At 43.5% G+C, this 21,986-nt stretch overlaps 1 protein-coding gene across 1 annotated transcript in view; it reads left to right on the top strand.

The window, feature by feature from the left end:
* LOC146817362 (CD109 antigen-like) overlaps window positions 1-21,986 on the top strand; it is a 469,596-nt gene that overhangs the window by 381,358 nt on the left and 66,252 nt on the right. The window contains exons 25-27 of the mRNA XM_085610954.1: window positions 1,170-1,401; window positions 18,296-18,467; window positions 18,837-19,027. Coding sequence (XP_085467080.1) covers window positions 1,170-1,401; window positions 18,296-18,467; window positions 18,837-19,027 — 595 coding nt within the window. The remainder of the gene's footprint in view (window positions 1-1,169; window positions 1,402-18,295; window positions 18,468-18,836; window positions 19,028-21,986) is intronic.

Below are 21,986 nucleotides of genomic sequence, written 5' to 3'. Positions count from 1 at the left end.
GTATTCAAAAGGCATCGGGCACACACCTGATACTTCGATAAAGCTGTGAAGAGACAGCCTGTACAGTGCTTGGGCTCAATGCCCTCAAATAGGTTTTGTGACCGTCCCCCGCCATTCACCTACACACAAACTGGTGGAAGGGAGACTATGGTTACACGTATGTGGACGTTTTTAACAATCAGAAAATAATGTTTAATTTAGATGTGTTTAAGTTAGCCTTTAGGCCTCAAACAGCTTGCACTGACATCATTTCACATTTTTAGAAAGAAAGTGCACCTTTATTTTATGTGAACAAGCATTCCACACATGCATGTGTTTCTATGTTTGATTTTCATTTCAGAAAATCAGCAAAATAGAAACTTCATTTGTGGTAAAAATAATTGTATTAATGTGTGTTCCTCATAAGAAGATATGTCCAGGATGTTCTTGTCTTTGTGACATCCAAGTCCCTTTTCCTAGGTTCGAATGAAAGATCCTTTTATTCACTGCCTTTGTTATTGTTAAGTTGCATAACCATACCGCCATCTCCTTCATCTCCAATGCACAGCTCTTTCATTCATATGTATACTAGATGTATCTTATCTGATGTTTCTTGTGCATTTCAAAAGTGATTGGTTTGAATGAATGTGTCTTTGTAAATCCAGCCTTGTTGTGCCATGCATCACAATATGGAGTGTGTGGGTTTACTGCCTAAACCCTATAACGGATGTGCCAAACTGTCTGTTGCTTGATAACTGAGCAAGCTCTGGACTAGTCTGTCATTTGATTTATACTTAGAGATATTGGCACTTGCTTGGAAAGCAATCATTGGTCCTCTCGCTTAACTGTACTTTGATTCTGGCCAATACTTGCTTTAGATTGCCCTTAAGTTAATCTTCTTTCATATTTGTATGTTGATATTAATTGACGTTTTAATTGCTGATTCCCCTTGATTTAACCAAAAACATATTTCCTTCTATATTTACCTTCATTTGGAATAAACCCTCATGGTTTTGATTTGAATTTTTGTCTTGTGAAGGTTTCATTCATTGGGATTAGTTTTATGAAGACTCAGACAGCCCTAATCCTTTACCTCAAACCTCGTAATTGTTTAAATTAGAGCGTCAACACACAATTGGGCAGATTTCACTATTCGCTCATTTAAACTTTGGTTTCTTGTTCCTCCACAGGTTGTCTTCCTTTGTACTTCGGTGTTTCCTGCAGGCCAGGCCCTTCATTTCCATTGATCAAGCAGTCCTGGAAAGTGTTATACAATGGATCATAACGTCCCAGAACACAAATACAGGACAATTTACTGAACCAGGACGTGTGATACACACTGAACTCCAAGGAGGGCAGAATGGTGCCATTACCCTCACAGCTTACATACTGACTGCTCTTTCAGAAGATGTGGAGTACAGGGTAGGTCATTTGCGAACGTGACAAAGTAACTGTTCGTCTTCACTGTAGTAAAACCGTTTTAATGTAGTGACAATTCTGCACAAATAAAAAAGTAATGTTCCTACCATGATAAAAGGTAAATTAAGTGCTAAAAGTGAATTGTTTCAGTTAGGAGGTGCGAGCCAATGTAGTAGCAGCTATGTGTCGAGGAGATAGGTCGGTTGGACCCTAAGGTCAGACTGATGATCCCTGGATCTACAGTATGCCCTGCATTCACCAAGGATCCACCATCACTGGCATATGCCATGTGAAGACTGCATTACTTATGGCATCAGTTAGGAATCGGAAGTAATTTGTCTGGAGGTGTGCATGAAGATGAGGGGTTTGTTTTCTTGGAATCTCTCCTCGTCTGGCACCACGAAAGGACAACCAGAATAGTATATCTCTGTTTACGTTTGTTTCTGTAAACATTGTATTGTCTGGTTTAGTAACAATATTTGAGTTCTTAGAGAAATGCCAAATAATGAACAATACAACTTACTGGTATTGCCATTTTTGCAGCTTTCTAAATTATATACCTTGCAAAATTCTCTCTGGAAAATGAGAGGAAATACTCTCACTCCTTATTCCAGAAACCATCCTCAAATCCAATCTGAGGTTGCATAATCAGAACTTGAAATCAATAGCTTTACATTTACCCCTTCGATTAACTAGGGCCTGAAAGTATGTGTTGTACAGCACACATTATCTTCTAGCTGAGCTTGTCTCCCCCCCCACACTGAATTTGACATCAGACACAACTGGAGGTGATGCACGTGTTTTTTTAATCTTGTCCAAAGCATAAGGCACTGCTCAGCAGGGGGTGCACATAACATGTGCTGTGATACCTGCTGACTCAGTGTGCTTTTAGGGACTCCAGGTCCCAGTGTGCTTTGCACCAGGAAACGCTTCACCTGCAATGAGGGGGAACTGCACAGAGCTATGTGGCGCAGCCCCATTACCCGTAGCATGGGACGCTGAATCAGTTGGCTTTTCGGGACTTCAGGCCCCAGTATGTTTCACACCTGGAGGAGCATCACCTGCAACGAGATTCGGATCCTGCACAGCGCTATAGAGCGCAGCCCCATTACCCGCAGCACGGCCGCCAAGTTAGTGTGCTTTTGGGGACTCCAGGTCCCAGTGTGCTTTGTTGCAGAAGGTGCCTCACATGCAACGAGGGGGCGGAACCTGCACAGTGCTATATAGCATAGCCACATTACCTGCGGTGCAGGAAGCTTATTCAGTGTGCTTCTGGTGACCCCAGGTGCCAGTGTGCTTCTGGTGACCCCAGGTGCCAGTGTGCTTCACGCCAGGAAGTGATTCACCTGCAACGAGGGGGCAGACTGTGCACAGCTCTATTTAGCGCAGCCCCATTACCTGCTGCAGGGGATAGCGCAAGCCACACCCAGGCCAAGCCAGGGCTAAGGCCAGATCTGTCCTGTGCCAGTCGGCTCGAGGAAGAGGCTCTGCATGTGACATTGGCCACACATTGACTGGTAAGCCTATTTTTGTGGCACTGTCTCTCTGTTTAGTGTCTGTTTTCACCTCCAGTGACCCTAGCTTGTCTGATTGACTGATTGGTGCCTTGTGACACGCCTCTCTTAATTGTCATGGGCAAATGAAAATTGACCGATAGCTCTCTGGGTGTTGAGAAGGAACCTACATCATGCTGCAGAGAACTGTGGCCTTCAAGTAATAGATTAAACTTATCTCTTGAGGTTGAGGACATGCTTAATAGAGGAAGATCCATCCCCGTCACACCCATACCCAGGAGAGCAAAAACTAGGATTACTCAGTTTTACAAGGAGAAGCATAATTCATCGAGCATCTTTCCAAGTGAGAAAGACCTTTTGAGTTCTGATACCAACTTGGAAAAGGAGCCAAGCCTCCTGGACACTGTTATTGCACCTGTTTTACACTCACTCTCTGTTGTTAATGGTTCCTTATCTGATGTGGCCTCATTCTGATCATAGCTCACTGGTTTCCCATTACCTCTCACTAATTGTGGCACTAAACCAACCGATTTGAATGGATCCAAAGCCCGGTTGAAAGCTATTTTGGATACTGTGGTTGCAGACATTGATTGTTGGGATGACATCAAGAGCATGGTTCTGCATCTTAGAACTAAACTTAGGTCCTTTAAAGATGTTGTCCTTTCTTTAAATACAAGGGTGTTGGATCTTATTGCAAACAATAATGGCCTGATGGAAGAACAGCATCGACTTGATTAGCCATTTGTATGTGAAAAACCAATTAATCAATTTTACACAAAAATAATGGCCAATGGAAAAGCTTTTGGTCAGAGAGTCTTGTATTAATCACACCTGTGTGAACGCCCAGCCCTCTCATACGACCAGCTCCTCGGGCCCACAGGCTTTAATACATGATGTCCTTGCCAACAGGAATTGCCTGCCCCCTCCTATTCACGCTGCACTCATGCTCACACAGATGATCCCCATGTGTCCTGCCTCTACTCTCTTACATATAAGACAAGGGTGTACCTAAGTGGCTAGGAACATTGGTTTTGATAAATCTAATACTGGCAATCCTAATGGATCTCTCTGTCTCAACCTTTGATATCAAGACATGCCCCCACCTGGTCTATTCATACTAGAATTCCCATTGAACCCTCGTCCGGGATGAGCCCAGGTTTCCCCCCTCTGGATGACTTTCTAGACCTTCCGCCCAATTGTACTCCATATATGGTGATTTTTAGTAGATTTGCCCCCACTCAAATCAAATATTCATGAGGGGTTCCTACAGCTTAACAGTAAAGTTATTCATCGGTTTTCCACAAGGGCAGGGGCCGATGCCAGTATCCACACACAGATAAATATATTCTGAAGAGAGGGGTGGGTTGGTCGAGGCCCCACGTTGTGCAGCGGTGATTGCATTGCACTGAACTGCAATAACAGGTAGACTGCCGGCAGAAAGTTAGCTTCTTCCCAAAGGTATAGAAGGCTCATGAATTGGCTTGCAGCTGTTGGGATTTTCCCACAAGCCAGGGATTGGCCTTGGGGTGCATGGCTACCACCATCGCCAGTAGTTCCAAGATCCCCAAGCTACACACATTAACCCCACCAAGGAGCAGTCCATGCCTTTTACCTCCTCTGGCCCTGGGGTGAGTTGTCCCCATCATCCCCGGGCATCTCAAGATCCTTAAGTATCTCCTTGTAAGCCTTTCAGGGAGAACATTGTCTCTTTGACCGCTTTCAACAGGTTTTGAGATCCTTATTTCTCTTGAGGGGGTAGATTGTCTACCTCCCTCTAAGGCTGGGAATTACTCAATAAAGCTGGGCGAGGAGGCTGTGTCATCCCTCAGTGCCCCACACTAGTGATCATCTTGGGTTTCTTTCCTGGAACATAGCAGGGTTGGCAGCTAAGATCAAGGACCTAATTGGCTAAATTCTATTAAATCTTTTCATATATTGGCCCTCCAGGAAAATTGAGGCCTGATTTAGATCTCAGCAGACGGGTTACTCTGTCACAACAGTGACCGATTTCCTGTCCGCCCAAATATAATTCCAATTATATCGTATGGGATTTATATTTCGGCAGACGGGTTATCTGTCACCGTTGTGATGGAGTAACCCATCTGCCGAGCTCTAAATAAGGCCCTTGGACTCTTAAAACCATCGCTTTCTAGGATGATATTGCCCATTGTTCCCAGCCAGCGATATCTTCTCCCTCTGGGTAAGCCAAGTCGGCCTGTGTAGTTAATCTCATTAGCAGTAAATTGTGCCATAACCAAGGTGGAAACAGACTACCCATATGTAGGGACGGCCCTACATACCTTTTAAGATAAATCCTTGATGCTAAGGGTGAACATCTATAAATGGTCATTCTCCCACTCTGATGTTATCTACAACCTGGGCTCTGTTATAGAGAAATCATTTTAGAACTTATTAGCTTTTCTGGGTGTAGGTTTAACTAAGAATACCTCAATCATGGTTATGGGGAACTTTAACATCCATCCCTGCACAGGACCCTGTTATGTTCTTCACTGTTCTTCACTTTTAACATTCTTTCTAAGGGGACCAGATGAACTTGCTGATTTACAGAATTTGGTTATAGTTAGCACCAAGGTAGCTCCCACCTATGTAGGAAGAGGGAAAGAAGCACTTGTAGACCATATTCTGATTTTTCTGTCTCTCACCAGCCTTTTAGTTGATTACCAGACCAAATTGATAGGTTGGAGTGATCATAACCCCCTGGCGTTACTCTTAAAATATCAGTGCCTGCGCCCTCCATCTCTGGTATCTTCCCTGAATTATTTGATCCCTTCATATCAGTCAGATGCATGAGGTGGACCAAAATAATTCTGGTGGAGGTCTGCAGGATTTTGTTCAGGCAATTATGTTCTGAGTAAGAACATTTGTGCCCTAAAGACATTCTAACTGCTCCCTCTGCACTCTGCACAGGTGTGAGACTCACTCGTACTGTCCCCAGTCTAGGTTCTTCCATCTCAAGCAGACCTTGTTGGTTTAACAAGACATGCTCTAAAGCCCATTGCACTTTAATGAAAGCCCTTAAATGCTGTTCAAGAAACGGGGGGAGATCCAGGGTCTAAGGACCCATTATAAGAGGTTTTTAACAGAGAGGAAGAAATCCCTCCACAATGATGTCTGGGACCAATTAGTTAATGCTAGTGACTCTAATGATTACACAGCATTGTGGAGAGTTTTAAGCCATCCCTTTTTAGCTGACGAAGACACCCCTACTTTCTCCACTGTGATATCTGCAGACAAATGATATAATCGCTTTTCCCAAAAGTATTTCTCTACAGATAGGCTGGAGTTTGCTACTCCAAACATTAGTATTAAGATTCTCTTATTAGATGCGTATCCTAAAATATAAATAACGCCCCTGGTCCAGACGGCGTCACAGCAGACCTTTTTAGGCATGACCTAGGTATCTGGGTGCCCTTGTTGACAAACATCTTAAATGGTGCTGCGTCAATAGGACCTTCCACGTTCCTGGTCTCAATTAATTATCCAGTATTTAAGAAGGGCCAGGCGGATCCAAGATGCTATAGGCCCATATCTTTAATTGATACCACCGTCAAGGCCCAGGTGGTCTTAGAAAGGCTGTCTGTGAGGGCTGAAGAGAAAAACATCATTTTCCACTCACTGTACGGGTTAAGCACCATTGACCAATGTCTGAATCAGTACCTTTTGATTCAGAAATACACTGTGTCCAAAAGGAGTACCTTTGTCTTGAGTTTTATGGAACGCTCATCAGCTTTTTTCAGGGAGAATCATTCAAAGTTGTGGTCATTGCTGTTGTCCCGTAGGTGTTGAGCCAGCCCTGGTCTCATTTTTGGCAGACATCCATATGGATAAGTCTGCCTCAGTTAGATTAGGGAGCTCATGTGCCAAATGTCTCCCCATCACCCGAGGAGTTAGACAAGTGTGTTTCCTGGCCCTCTTTTCATTTACTATTTAGATCAATGGTCCAGAGGCAGCATTGTTGAGAGCACAATGTGATCTCCCTGATGTGGGTTCCCAGCCACTACCAGTCCTCCTACATGGAGATGATGCCGTCCTAATGTCAAGAATGGCATTAGGCCTCCAACTGCTTCTTGATTTCTTTGTAGAGTTTATGGAGGGCCCAGATCTCTCTGTAAACATCTCAAACTCCTTTGTGATGGCTGCTGGTGCTAAATCTGTCAAAACCAAAATTCATTTTTGCATAAAAACTAATATCACTCAAGTCCGCTCCTTTACCTATTTGGGCATTTTGATGACAGGACCTCCTGGGGTCCCGCTTTTCATTCGAAAAGACTCACACTAGCCAGATTATGTGTGTCGGTCCTGGATTCCAGCTCAAAGGTGGGCAGGAAACCAATAAAATCTCTGATCCATATTGTATTGCCGCATCATGTTATGGCAATGACATTTGGGAATCGAAGTCTCATCCAACTGGAAGAAAATTAGTTTGCCAGGCAGTTGCTGGCGGTCCCGCAAAACTACTCAACATTCACAGTGCATAAGTAACTAGGTCTTAAATGTGTCTCAGATACCGTCAAACTCAGGCCACTACTACCCCTGATTTCGTTCTGGCATAAGAGTGAGCAAAATCTTAATAGATTGATAAACAGGGATTGTCTCGGAACAATTTGAAAGCGATTTCCTGGCTGAGATATATTAAGCCTGAACTTATAGCCCTGGGCCGCCCTAGTTTATTCACGTGCCCTAATGAAATTGTCAAGGCTGATTATCTGTGGGTTAAACAGAATTTCTTATCAAGCCTTTCTGTAGCCTGGAAAGGGTATGAAATTCAGAAACCAGTTCCACGGTCCCACTGCTTGATAAAGACTGTTAATTCCATTGAGACATATGTGTCCTGGGTTGATAATATCTATCACCACCAGCTTTCATTCAGGTTCAGACGGAATTCTTTTCTCCTTATAATCAGTTTTCCCACAGGCTGGGTTGCAAAGAGTACCCTAGGCCCATGTGAGTGTGACAAAACCTCAGGTCAGACCATTACAAGCTTTGTAATGTTGTGCACAGTATACACCCTCCCTAGGAAAAAACTTTTGGTACACATCCTAAAAGCGGCAGATTTTAAGCAAGTAAAGACCAGCAATACTGCTTCTTCTCATGCTGGGGTAGATGCGCACCTGTGTATACATAGCCCACTTCCAAAATAATGTTAAAGTCCAAGGGGCCTGGCGATCATTTCCCATTGTATTTGGTGTATCCATTATTGTTTCTGGGCTTTAACTTACTTTGGGGGTAATGGGTTGTTTGTCACTGTTTATCGCATTTTGACCATAGATTTCAGCCTTTTTCTCTTCCACTTTGATGGATTTTTGGCAAAGTGAGGTTCGCAGGACATCCCTGGCCATTTTCACCCACCTAGGTATTGAATAGATAGTTATTGTATAGGTTTTTATTATATTGTGACTTTTATCCTGAACTGTGATTGAAATATTATGATTTTACTGTGATTTACAATGTTTTTATGTATCTTTTATGGTTATATTTATTTTTACTGAATAAAGAATCAATCTATCTATCTATCTATCTATCTATCTATCTATCTATCTATCTATCTATCTATCTATCTATCTATCTATCTACTGTGATATATCGTGGAGGGTGACTACAACACCATAAACAGTCTGTGAAAAAGCTTGAAGAATGAATGAATGAATGAATGATGGAACCTATAAAGTGGCGGAATCGCTCTCAAAGGGGTATCTCCGCACTGTAGATATGGGTATGCTAGGCAAGAGAGATCAGTTACTGTAGAGTTCTTTTTTCAGGTGGTTTCTGAAGCATAGAAGGTCCGGGTTCTTACGTAGATGTACAGGGAGTGAGTTCCTGTACCCTGGGGTGAGGTAGGAGAAAGCTCTGCCCCCGCATGAAGTTCCTTGTAGCGTGGGATCACAAGAAGGGCCTTTTCCCTTGAGCGAAGAGATCTGACGGCTGGTAACGCTTAAGTCTTTCCACGAGATAACCAGGTCCACTACTGTTGAGAACTTTATGAACTAGACAACAGATTTTGAATTTGATTCTTTGGTGGATGGGCAGACAGTGAAAGTTTCTCAGCAATGGCAGAACGGAAGTTCTGGGAGGCCTATTGAGTGCCAAAAGATCAGCGGCATTCTGACCTACCTGCAGTCTATTCAGCGAGGATACTTCTGCGGCTGCAAGAAGGGCAATACAATAGTCGAGGCGACTGTTTACCAGAGCTTGAATCAGTGTCCTATGAACAGATAAAGGAAGAAAATAGAACACTTTACGGAGGAGGCTCAACATGTGGAAACAAGTACCTGTGGTGGCCATTACTTGGTCTATCATAGTAAGAGCGTGGTCCAAACGGACTCCCAGGTTCTTTGCCATTATTTTCAGGGTAGGGGCTAAGCCCAATTCTGAGGGCCACCAGTCCAGGGCCCATAAAGTTTGAATGCCACTGAATAATAGAATTTCAGTTTTGTCAGCATTTAGCTAGAGGAAGTTTTCTGTTATCCAGCTACAAATTGCCCGCATACCATCAGTAAAGAGAGATTTGGTCGAAGCTGTATTGTTTTCAAATGATAAAAGAAGTTGTGAGTCATCTGCATAAGAGAAGGGAGTGGACCCATGATCTCTAATGACCTCTACAAGAGGGGTCACATACAGATTAAACAGGGTGGAGCTAAGTCAGAAGCCCTATGGTACCCCCTTTGTGAGCTTCATGATTCGAGAGCAGAACAGACCCAGGTTAACAATTTGAGCGCAATGGTCCAAAAGCTCATGAGCCATTTTAGCGCCAGCGGATGGGTTGCATTCTCATTTAGTCTTTGAAGAAACTTGTGGTGAGACACAGTATCAAAAGCAGCGGACAAGTCCAGCAGCACCAGCAACATAGCCTTATTGTTGTACAAGGAGAATCTGATATAGTCTGTAACGCCTCTAAGGGTGGTTTCAGTGGAGTGATTAGGTCTGAAGCCATACTGAGAGAGATCAAGGCAGCTTTGTGCTTCCATGTATTCCATGAGCTTAGTGTTGATATATCTTTCCAGAAGTTTACTAATAAGCGGAAGGAGTGAGATAGGATGGTAGTTAGCTGGCTCCATGGCGGGTGCATGTGCCTTCTTCTGGATAGGTAGCACTTGTGCCACCTTCCATTCAAGAGGAAGTTTCCCTTCGCTTAAAGAAGCATTTAATATGGTACAGATGAAGGGGACTAGCTGCATAGCTAATAGGGCAAACAAATTAGCTGGCATAATATCGAGGGGAGAGCCCGATTTGGCTGTTTTCAGCATCTCTTCCACTTTTGATACATGTAAAGCAGGGAAACTTTCTAAATAGCTATCCTTCTCCGTCGAACATATGGACAATAGGGTACTAATAACCGGAGGTTGAGGGTCACTTGGAAATGTATCATATATTTTGTTAATTTTTTCCTCAAAAAAATTAGCAATGTTATCGCATAATGTTTGAGAGTGGGGGGTCTGACTGATACATGCCGTTGGATTGGTGAAGGAATTGAGGACTTTATATTGCTCTTTTGTGGAATTGTCTGCTTGGTTTAACCTAAAGGTAATATGGACTTTCTGTGCTTTTTATATTCTTGTGAAATGTGATAAGGCAGCTTTATAAATTATTTTCTCCTCCACAGTTTGCAATTTACGCCATATCTTTTCCAATTTTTGCAACTAGCCTTTTCCGTACAAGGCTCTGGACTATACCAGGCCGAAGGCTTTCTTTGAGGATTGGCGTGCCGTTTTAGCGGCACAAAAATGTCTGTGGCAGATTTTATAGCTTGATATCAACAAGAGAGAGAGGAGGAATTATATAAGGAGCACTCTTAGTCCCCCGGTCAAGGTAATGAAAACAACAGAAGAGTGTGCCTTCTTACGAGAAGAGCAAGCATGAGGAATCTAATTAGATTTTTAAGAAAGCCCTCTCTCACCAACCTAGTTGGTGACATGCTTCATCAGGGGCCCCACCAGGAGAGGCTTAATGCCTCCCCTGTGTGCTTCAAAGCCAGAATTACTGCAGAGCTGGATTCAGTTGAGTGAAAAGTGAACGTGAAGATGTGGTGATTTTAAAATGTCTAGATTGTGTCCCCCCAAAAATTTATTAGATGGCCAATCAGACACACTAAAAACAGGGTGTGGGATAAAAAAAACTGAATAGATTGTTCAGCTATATCCCATTGTGTGGGGTCGACATGCTTCTGCCTTGAAGGTGTTATTTACCAGGCATTCTTCAGGACCAAACAATCTGAACCTCGGTGGTATGGGCGCGCTAAGGCCCACCCTAACCAGAGGACGTGATATGTGAAAAATTGTGAAAAAAATGCAATCTGAAAACGTTGGTGGTTGCTCTATTTAGAGAAACCTGATTGCACCTGTAATTGGAATAAGGACAATGATAGCAAGGATGTAGAACAAGTATATGTAGAAAAAGTATAGTAAAGATACAGGAGAGAAAAAGGTTTTCTTCTTTTTAAGAAAAAGGTTTTTCTTTTTAAGAAACCCCTCAATCACCAACCTAGTTGGTGACATGCTTCATCATCGGGGAACACCCAAATGGTCTAATACCATCCAGGTGTGCTTCAACGCCTGATTACAGCGGAGCGGGTTAAGATGTTACGTGATAGTGCACGTGAGTTAGTGATATAAGTGAGGTTTAAAAATATCTCAAGACTCCCCAAGTGATTTAATATGGAGTCAAGAGGTAAGATTAAAAACAATAGTGATGATACCTCTAAAGGTATAATGGCCTTTGGTATCTGGTGTTACTAGTGTTATACTAGTGATGTTAGACAAGGTCTATCAGGTCAACAAGTTTCTGCCATCTGTAGCAATGCTGGGCTTTCATCTGGACCTAAATTGTTGGAAGGAGGGGTATGCACGCACTAAGGTGCACCCTTCTCTCATCCAAAAATGTACCACCCCGTAACATCTTAACCCGCTCCGCTGTAATCTGGCGTTGAAGCACACCCGGATGGTATTAGACCATTTTGGTGGGCCCCGATGATGAAGCATGTCACCAACTAGGTTGGTGAGTGAGGGGTTTCTTAAAAAGAAAAACCTTTTTCTTAAAAAGAAGAAAACCTTTTTCTCTCCTGTATCTTTACTATACTTTTTCTACATATACTTGTTCTACATCCTTGTGAACTTAAGGATAACTCCCTCGTTTTGTTTCTGGATATAATATAGGGGGACTGGGAGCACTCCTACCCTCAATCTCTCTTTTTGTTTACAAATAATAAGGACAATGATAAACATACAAAGAGAAAACAAACAAATATTATTCATGTTGCGCGTTTGTCATCATAGAATTCTCATGCTCAGGTGCTCTTCGTAGTGCACTTACTGAATAACTCAGAGTGCACAAGTATCTTACAGTGAATAGTAGCATGCACTTAAAATTCACAGTTTATCTGGATAGCCAAATTGTATTTTATAGGTACCATCAATAAAGCGCTATTTCACCTGCATGCCTACTAGGGCGTTTAGTGGTATCAGGAGTATTGTGAGCAACGCTATTCAAAATTTAGCGAGTGTGCCGGTGTGGCTTTTGCCCGTATTCTGCACTTAGCACACAACACAAAGTACATAAAAATGTCTCACTTGTAGTGTGACAAATTATCACACCATGGGTCTCGGGAGGGGGTGGTGGCAAATATGGCACACCCTGTAGGTAGAGAAAATAACAGGGAAATCAGTGTTGTAGCCCCGAAACCAATGATTACTTATCTCATGAAGGCGCGTGATGTTAACTCATGCCGTCGTTGCCAGGCACCCGCTCGGCACCTGCTGCTTCCCTCATGAACCAGACCCCGTAGATACATGTGCCGGTTCCCTGGAGGTTTTTTCATGTGAATGAGCAGGCCCGTAGGACCCGGTCCCAGAGAGGCTGTAGGCGTGTCTTAGCACGTCATTCCGTCTGTGTGTAGGACGTTGCAACAGGCGCGTCCAATCCCGGGGCACGTGATGGGGGATTTGAAAAGTTTCATTTAAACCAAAAAGAGGACACTGTTCCTATCGCAGGGTGCAAACACTCACACAAGCGTAAGGGTGCAAACAGTCACCTGTGCTATTGTAAAAAGAAAGGTGGAGAAATGAAAAAGAGGAAATCCTAGTTTAAAGGTGACCCACTAGAAAGATGGAAGATCACTTTTTGTCCTCTGATGCCCTCACACACCCAAAAGGGTGTCATGCTTCCTCATCAGCAGTTGCTCCTCGTAGGGTCGGCGCTGCAATTCCCTACGGGTCCCCCGAAGGGTCACTTTAGCGGAGATCTTTTCAAGAACTGCCGGATGGTGCATGTGGGTGTGTGGGGTGTGGGTCCAAAGAGGGATAAAACAGTGCATGCAAGAAAGTGAAAACGTTAATTGGGGGTGAACATGTAGCGAAAGATAAAATATCTACCCCCAATAAACTAAAAAATTAAGAATGCCCCAAAGGCACATTGTGCTTAGGTGTCAGAAGGTCATAGGTCAACATGTTTCACGCCTGCGTCGCCATAAGGGTCGTTGGCGCTTCTTCAGGACCAGAGAATTAAAAATAAAGTGCACGTGAAAACAAAGTAAACTAGATTAAAATACCCTCTAAATCAATCAGGGCGGGCAGTAACCTGTATACCCTCGGTGTGGTTACAGCTGCATGATGTTAACCGCTCCTGATTATATCCCTCTAAATCAATCAGGGCGGGCAGTAACCTGTATACCCTCGGTGTGGTTACAGCTGCATGATGTTAACCGCTCCTGATTATATCCTAGCTTAGCTAAAGGAGGACCTCCAATGACAAGGACTGTGGAGGCCCGCATATTACCGAGTATTTTGGCGGGGTGCTCCCTCCTCTCAACCTACCCCGTCCACGCGTCTGCCAGTAAGAAAGTATTTTGGCGGGGTGACCTCCTCTGTAAGCCCCTAGTATATAATAGGGCAGGGGATTAAAACTACCTCTTAAAACGCGCCACAGGGCGTGTTTGCACACGTCACCTCAGGCCCCGTCCCCTCCCTTCCCCACTGTGTAAACACGCCCTGTGGCCGTTTTAAGTTGGGAGATTAAGTCCCCTTGAATCCTGAAGGTCCCTAGGGTCCAACTAGACCACTAGGTACCTCCAGTAAGCGCCACAGAGCTGCGTTGCAGAGAGATGTAAAAAGGGGCACGGCCTAGACCACCTCTCTGCAACGCATCACAGTGGCGCTTATTGGAAGCACCTGGTGGGCTAGTTGGCCCCCAGGGTCCCTCAGGATTGAAGGGGAATTACTGGCAGACGCGTGGACGGGGTAGGTTGAGAGGAGGGAGCACCCCGCCAAAATACTCGGTAATATGCGGGCCTGCGATAGGAACAGTGTCCTCTTTTTGGTTTAAATGTTGACATAAGGAGCGTGGACACTGGACCTTTAACAGCTCCTAGGTCCCCCCCTCTTTTCTTTGTGATATATATTGGAAAAGTTTCACCAATCAGTGCCTCTGGCATGGTCAAGAGCTCGGCCAACTGTCAAGAAAAGCTAGAATGTTAACTCTATTGGTCTTATTTCTGAAATGAGAAAACTTTATTGGTACACGATGTAGGAAGGACATCTATGATTATTGTATTGTGGATCCACTCTGGGAGGGTCCCAGGTGGTATTTGCTATCAAAAACAGCAACACAAGCAAAAACGGGAGGGAAAGAAAAGTAAAAGCATCCATCAATTATAAATGCCTTTGGGGGGAAAAGAAGCTGTCAGTGCAAAAGGGGCAAGGGTTCCAGGTCATTTATTAAGATGAAATCAATGTTCTAAACACAGGTTTTTGACGAGGATATGTCATAATTCTATTCCCAAATGTTGTGGGTGTATAATAACATAGGGAACAAAGTGTGGTAATCGTTGTGGGCAGGGGGTGGTTTAACCCTATCCCCCAGGTTTAAAATGAAAACTATCATAATTCTAATCCCATGTGTTGAGGGTATGTTGTGACATAGAAGACCAGGCTTTAGAGTCATAGTATACAAGAGGGTGCTAACGTCTTAGTACTGTACCCCAAGGAATGTTGTTGTTCAGTCCTAGTCTATGTGTGCCCAAGCGGTAGACCCATCTTTGTTCCTTTTCAAATAGGGTCTGTTGTATCTTCCCTGACTTAACCTGTTCGATGATTGTCCATCTGAGGTCGTTTGTTGTACGGTTATTTTGAAGGAAGTGCTCACTCATTTTAGTAGTGGCTCTCCCACATCTTGTATTGCTTCTGTGTTCACATTGTTTTATCTTCCATGTAGTCATGCCCACATTCCGCCACTCGCATAGGCATGTGATAAGATATACCCCATTTGCAGAGTTGCAGTTGGTGTGGGCGCGTTGTGTCCATGTTTTTGTGGGTCCAACTGTAGCGTTTGCCACCTAACTGCACATACCAAGGTCCTCAATCTTGAACCTGGAAAAACAATGGGATATAGCTAAACAATCACAATCTAGACATTTTTAAATCACCACGGGGTATATTTACAAGGGCCATATCTCCGCTTTTTTGGCTTTTAAAGCCAAAAAAGCGGAGGTAAAAATATCGCCCTATTAACAAGAGGGTGATAACATGCATTAGCGCATGTTAGCACCCTTTTACCCAACGCCTCCCTTTGCATCTCTAATGATATGCAAAGTGGGCGTTACTGGGCAGTACAACCTTGTAAATATCGCTGATGTACACATCGCGATATTTACAAGGCTGCCCACGCATTTTAGCAGACGTTAGTTTTTGGAGAAAACAGCTGTTTTCTCCAAAAACTAACGTCTGCTAAAATGCAGACTTAGCTATACTTACCATTGGGGGTGGATTATGCTGATACGACCACAGGGTCATATCAGCAAGGTTATCGCCGTTTTCCATGGAACATCGCTGGAAAATTATCGCCATTGCGCTATGCATTGTTAATACAACGCTATCATGGCGATCATTTTCTGCGATAGCCAGCGATAACATTTTTCTCGCTAAAAGCGGCCAGCGATAATTATCGCTGCCGCTTGTTAATATGCCCCCACATCTTCATGTTCACTTGTCGCTCAACTGAATCCAGCTCCGCAGTAATTCTGGTGTTGAAGCACACCGGGGAGGCACTCGGCCTCTCCTGGTGGGGGCCAATGATGAAGCATGTCACCAACTAGGTTGGTGAGTGAGGGCTTTCTTGAAAATCTAATTAGATTTCTCATGCTTGCTCTTTTCGTAGGAAGGCAGATTTTATAGCCTCATAGAAAGTATTTAATCTTGTGTTAATGTCCCCAGGTGCTTGATAGTTCGTGGTGGACAATTTGATACTATAAAATCTCATCCTGTTGTACCTGGCCTTGATGAAGGGTCCTCAATTCAAGCAATTCAGTACCCCGTGTTCTAGTTCCTTCACTTCCCAATAATCTATTCTATGTGATTCCCACATTGTTTGTTACACAAAATGGATGGTAGTTCCCTTGAATAGTTTTAAGCCATTTCATGTGCCCGTGTCGATGGAGTAAACGCTTGTACCTGCACCACAGACTCCCTGTACGAGTTTAAACTTTGTCTGCTACACAACTGAAATCCCCATTTTGCCCAGGACCTGCTTGGAACGGTACCCTTGATGACATCACGCTGCTGTCTTGACAGTCTTCTTCCACATGTACCTAGAATCTACTCAATTCCTCTTTGGATGACTGCCCTGCAACATCTCAATCTACAGCCTGCTAGCCAGGTGGAGCTACCTCATCCCTTTAGAGTGTGATTCCTGATAAAATGAGTGAGAATCTGTGCCCTGCTTCTATTGGCTGGGGATAGGATCTTGAGGATTTTAACTTGTTTTGATTGTCGCTGGATTTTCTGTATTTTCCCAAATTGTAGGGTGCTCCAAAGACAGTTCTTCATTTTCAGCTTAATTTTAGTAAGAAGTAGGGAAATAAGGCATGTATTAAACTTGGATTTAATGCTGCTGTTTACCTATGTCTGGGAAAAAACCTAGGTCAGAACATAAGGCCTTGCTAGTATATCTTACCTGGAGGACAAGCTGCTGAGTCTGCATGGTGGACGACTCTCGTTAATTAGAATTTCCATCGAGCGACCACAAGGAACTCCAGTCTATCAGACATGGACTGTATATAAGGTGTAAGATTGACTCTGCATCACAGGAGCTAAGAACATTTGAGACACTCAAGGAATGTGCCTCCGGTGATCTAACACAGTCCATCTAGCTACCTTTCCAGAATGCACCCAAATGACCAGTAGTCAACACTTAACCCCTAAACTCAGTGGTGAACACAATCATGACCTGAAGGTTGCTAAAACACCCTTTGACATTATGGCAGACTAAGAGGAACTTTAAGGTTTCCTCTTTTGGTCCTAGACCTCAAGCTGTGACCGGTAATCCTAAATACTATTCTCAGCTGTGCTAATTACAACCCAGCCAGGGAAATGATGCAACATATTCAATGTGCTATGAAACAACGTCTATTTGTCCTAGTTTCCCCTTTCTTTGGTTTCAAGCAAAACAGCTGAATGAGCCTGAACCAGTGTTATGGAAACTGGGCACAAAAGCAACCTATATTCACAACTGTTTACTGATTCCCAGAAATGAATGGGAGACGATCCACTGTAATTCATTTGATTAACCTGAAAAGGTACCTCACAAATCATGAGTAAACTATCTTGCTATTGTAAAAATGTTTTTGAGTGTAAAAAGAAAAGGAACAATTAGAAGAAATTTAATTTTGTCGATTTCCCTCCTGTCCTCGGACGTGAAGAAGGTTCATAAACAAATTGCTAAACCAAAATAGCATTGTATAGCGGACTTTAACCAAGATGTCTCACTAGTTCTGTGTTTCCCTATTCCAGGAGAGTATTTTAATTACAAGTTTAGGCACTTTTCACGACGTTGAACTCTTCTACAAAAGAGTTTGTTAAATTAGCACATACACATTTAGTCTTATTGAAACTCTGCTGATGATGCCTACTCTAGATATCCCCAAGCCTTGCACCATGCCGATTGTGAACTATGCCCGCATTGTGTGGCTCATTGAAGCATTTTTGGAAGCTATTGGTTCGGTTTCCATATCTAGTATGGAAGAAGGCTACTCTCATGACTGGCGGGGTTGAGTTGCTTGCAATAAGAGGTCGCTAGCTCATCTTGTTATCCTTTTGGCTCTTGGACACCTTAGATATAATCACATCTTACCTCTGCATCAGCCACATCAAGTGAATTTGAAGCAAGAAAAGTTTGAATGATTACAAATATGAAACTATAACTGTGTGCCACGATTAAACTCTTGCTCTAACTTTTAACTTTATTGCCTTAAAATTAAGCATTAAAAAGGAAAGCTAAAAATGTGAAATGTTTTAAAGGCTTAATTGGCAGAATCACAAAGGGCCTGATGCAGATGATGTACTTACAACTGACTACATTCTAGAACATGTTCTTTTTAGAGAATCTACAGAGACCAAGTTGTTCAAGCCATAGGATTTCTTGAGAAGAAGTTTCAGGAAGGAATTGCCAGCAACTACACACTGGCAGTGGTTACATACGCCTTATCATTGGTCAACAGCACCAACGCAAGCCTGGCTCTTGACCAGCTGAACGGAAGAGCAGAGAGAGCAGGTATGAAGTCATATTTATTGATCAAAAATAAAATAATGAAACCCATTTTTGTTGACTTGTAAACAGAACTGTACTCCATTTGGAATGTCTCCTTCTTTTGTTGTTTACAGTGAAAAGTGGACCAGCTTCTTTAAAAATCTGGTGTGCTTTTCACAAATCCGTGCCTGCCCTGGATGCAGCGCATTTGCTGTGATACACTGCACTGTTCCAATCTATGCCCAGTGCACTCAACTAAGTGTGTGCCACAGTGCATAGTGGGACTGTGCCGTGTCCACTGGAAGGTTATGCATTGACAAAAGTATGGTTGCTACAAAGTGTTAGATTGATGATATTTGCAAGGGTTACCTGTTTCATCGATTTACATTTCAGGTGGAGTGATGTTTTGGTTGTCCCCAGCAGCTGGTATAGCCAGCTACTGGCAGCCCCCCTCGACAGAGATTGAAATGGCAGCATATGCATTACTTGCGTGTGGACAACTGAAGAGAATCAATGAAGGCATTCCTATCATGAAGTGGCTGACTCAACAGAGAAGCCGGCTGGGTGGTTATTCGACTACGCAGGTGAGAAATATTTCACAGTGTCCAGAATTGAAAACACTCCCATCACACTCCATAATACTAACCTTGCGCATGCTTTAAACATGCCACAGGCTAATGGTTTGTGCTGTTCCTAAATGTGGTGAGAGATTTTATTTATTTCTCTTCCTGCTGCAATGTGCATTGCCCCTTTTTCCGCACTGTATTCATGCCGAATGACACATTTTGCAGTAGTTTAAGCTCATGACTCTCAGTCTCAAACACTTTCTGAGAAGCTCCAGGATTGTGGCACTGCAACTGCGAAACTCTGTAAATAGAAATAAAATAGCAAACTCTAGTACCATAGAAATTACGAAAATTTTGAGCAGCCCTTTTACAAGCTCATCCGCGGCTGCTTATAATAACTTGTTTTCTCCAATCCATGGTATCCAGACACAAGCATCATTGCAAAGTGATAAATATTGATTTTTATAAATAGGAGCTATGCATATATTTTTTTGTAAGATTTATTTATTAGATTTCTCAGTAATACACAGTACAATTACATGCCCGGGCCCCACACGTCTAAGGACAAGGACACACATGAATTGAAACATACAATCATACAGTGACAGTTCCATCGGCACATATGTCGGTCATCATCTCATAATAAATAGTCTGCGAGGAGTACCATGGTCAGGATAGCCAGGTTTACCGTCTGTCTCACTGAATGGGACTCAATGCCTAGTTCAAATATATACATATATATGAGCAGTATGCACATAATGATACACATGTTTACCACTCTATATTGATGAAGCGGAGGCAAACTTGGGTGAAAAACAAGGTTTATTCAGTGAGTAATACCCAAAGCTGAACCACCCTAAACTACTCACAGGCACCTTGCCTGAAACTGTTTCAACTCCACTTCACATTCAAAATCCACCAACATTCTATAGAATGTCAACATATTAAGATTCCTAACAAGGAACTCGATGAGCTGGCACAATGTTCTAGAGCAAAGCTGGCCAGAACACTACACACTCACAGCTATAATACCGGGAAGTCAGACTGTCCAAGATGCACCCAGGGCGTCCAGATAGCTATAACCTATTAGGCTCCCCATGGGGCACCGTAAAGTGGAAAGATAGCAGCAGTCCTAGTCCCTTTACAGAAAGCCCAAATGAAATGGGATTGCATTGACGGCAACCATATGAAATATAAGTGAGGAGCCTAGGTGTGGTGGCTGTGACAGCTACGGACCTAGACCGATCAGCATCCCTCCCCAGTGGTCGAATAGTCAGGTCATTTGAAGGAGAGGGGTGGTGGGAGGCTTTAGCCATCACCCAGGTCAGGCTGCAGTATCATTGGGATCTGGGGTGCCGGTGCTGATGTTGGAGCAATTTGTTAGAGAGCTTAGAGAGGAGGATGGGCAGAATGATGCATATGCCCTGTACTTGAAGCAGTCACTCAGGGCTAGTCTACATCCTGGACTCCCCTTGGTCATGGAGCTAACCCAGCAGCTGTGTATCGAGGAAAGGGAGGGGTGAGTGTATACTGGTGCTTATGGGTCAATAGGTTAAAGAAACGGTCCCTAGATGGACTTAAACATTTGAAGTAGATTCAAATGTAGCCTGGCAGAACAATGTGGTCATTCATTTGGGGTGTGTAGGTGTAGTTGGGGAGGGCTAGTGCATAAGGATGCATATTACAGCTGTCATTAGCACAGTCAACATCCTCCATCTCCAAGGAGATCTGGCAACCTCAATGTCTGTAGTATAATGAAGTATGGCCAGTTTTGCAGATTCTATAAAGGGTACAGGCTAGTATTATGCAATGTACGCCAGACCTCCTCCCAGTAACTTGGAGCCAGGGACAAGACCACAGCATATGGTATAAATCGCAGTTCGGTAGTGTGCAGTGCCAGCAGTGATCGTTGGGAGAAAACCGGGCTCTGTGCAATTTGTGGAGGGACAAGTATCAGTCATGAAGCACTTTAAAGTATGCAAATCTTAGTCTGGCCTCCTGAAATGGACGTTTGTGTGTATCTATGAGGTCCATCCAGTATTTGAGCAGCAAGTGTCCAGCAGTTCCAGCCAATGTATTTTAGTGGTGATTAGAGTACTCAAAGAGTGTGCAGCATCTATCAAAATCTGACATACGTTCGCAATCGTGCCTTGGATTGTTCCCAGGTGATAAGGTATTTTCTGATCGGATAGTCCTGAATCAGCTTGGCGCGGGTCCTAGTGCATTACTAACACAGTGTCGCAGTTGTCTATATCGCCTGGCTTGCGAAACCGAGAAGACAATTACCGCACACGGTAGGGTTTAAAGAATCTGACGTCATAGAGTTCGTCTGTATCTCGTAGACTGCAGTCCTCCATATCGTTCATCTGATAGTCTTCCCTCCACCCTTTAGCTCCATATTAGACCATAGAGGCACCTTTAGGTGCAGTGTACCATCTACTCCTACGATCCTATGAGTCCTTAAATGCCCTCCACATTGCCTGTAACAGTTGTTTGCACAGCCCCGGAGAAAAGGCTTTTTCCATATAAAGTATGGTTAGCTCTGGTGTCACTTACATGAGAGACCTTTCCAAGAAACCCAGTGCGGCTGTTGCTCAGTGTCCCCCCTGTAGGTGCACAAGGTGTGAGAGCTGGTGTGCCGAGAGGTAGAGATGTATGTTCAGTAGGTGTAGTACCCCTTGCTCTTGCGCCAGCATGCATTTTCGAAGGCTTGAGTTGAGGTTTACTGCCTGCTCATACAAATGATTTTCTTTTACCTCTTAGGCTGGCTAAACGGAATAGTAACAATGTTCTTGAAAAATCACTCTTTCAATATGGGATTTAGAATTAATAAATAAATGATTTCAACAACACTGTTAGAAATGGGGTTCTCTAGTTGGCAGCGGTAGGTACCTTTGTCCAAATAGGCGCCCTTGCTTCTAGTCAGGGTAAGGGGGATACACTTCTAAAATAACCCCTGCTCACCCCCTTAGTAGCT

Source organism: Triturus cristatus, chromosome 6 (genome assembly GCF_964204655.1).
Source record: "Triturus cristatus chromosome 6, aTriCri1.1, whole genome shotgun sequence".
Taxonomy (NCBI): domain Eukaryota; kingdom Metazoa; phylum Chordata; class Amphibia; order Caudata; family Salamandridae; genus Triturus; species Triturus cristatus.
The sequence above is the reverse complement of the archived record's forward strand: the minus strand, read 5'-3'. Positions and strand labels throughout refer to the sequence as shown.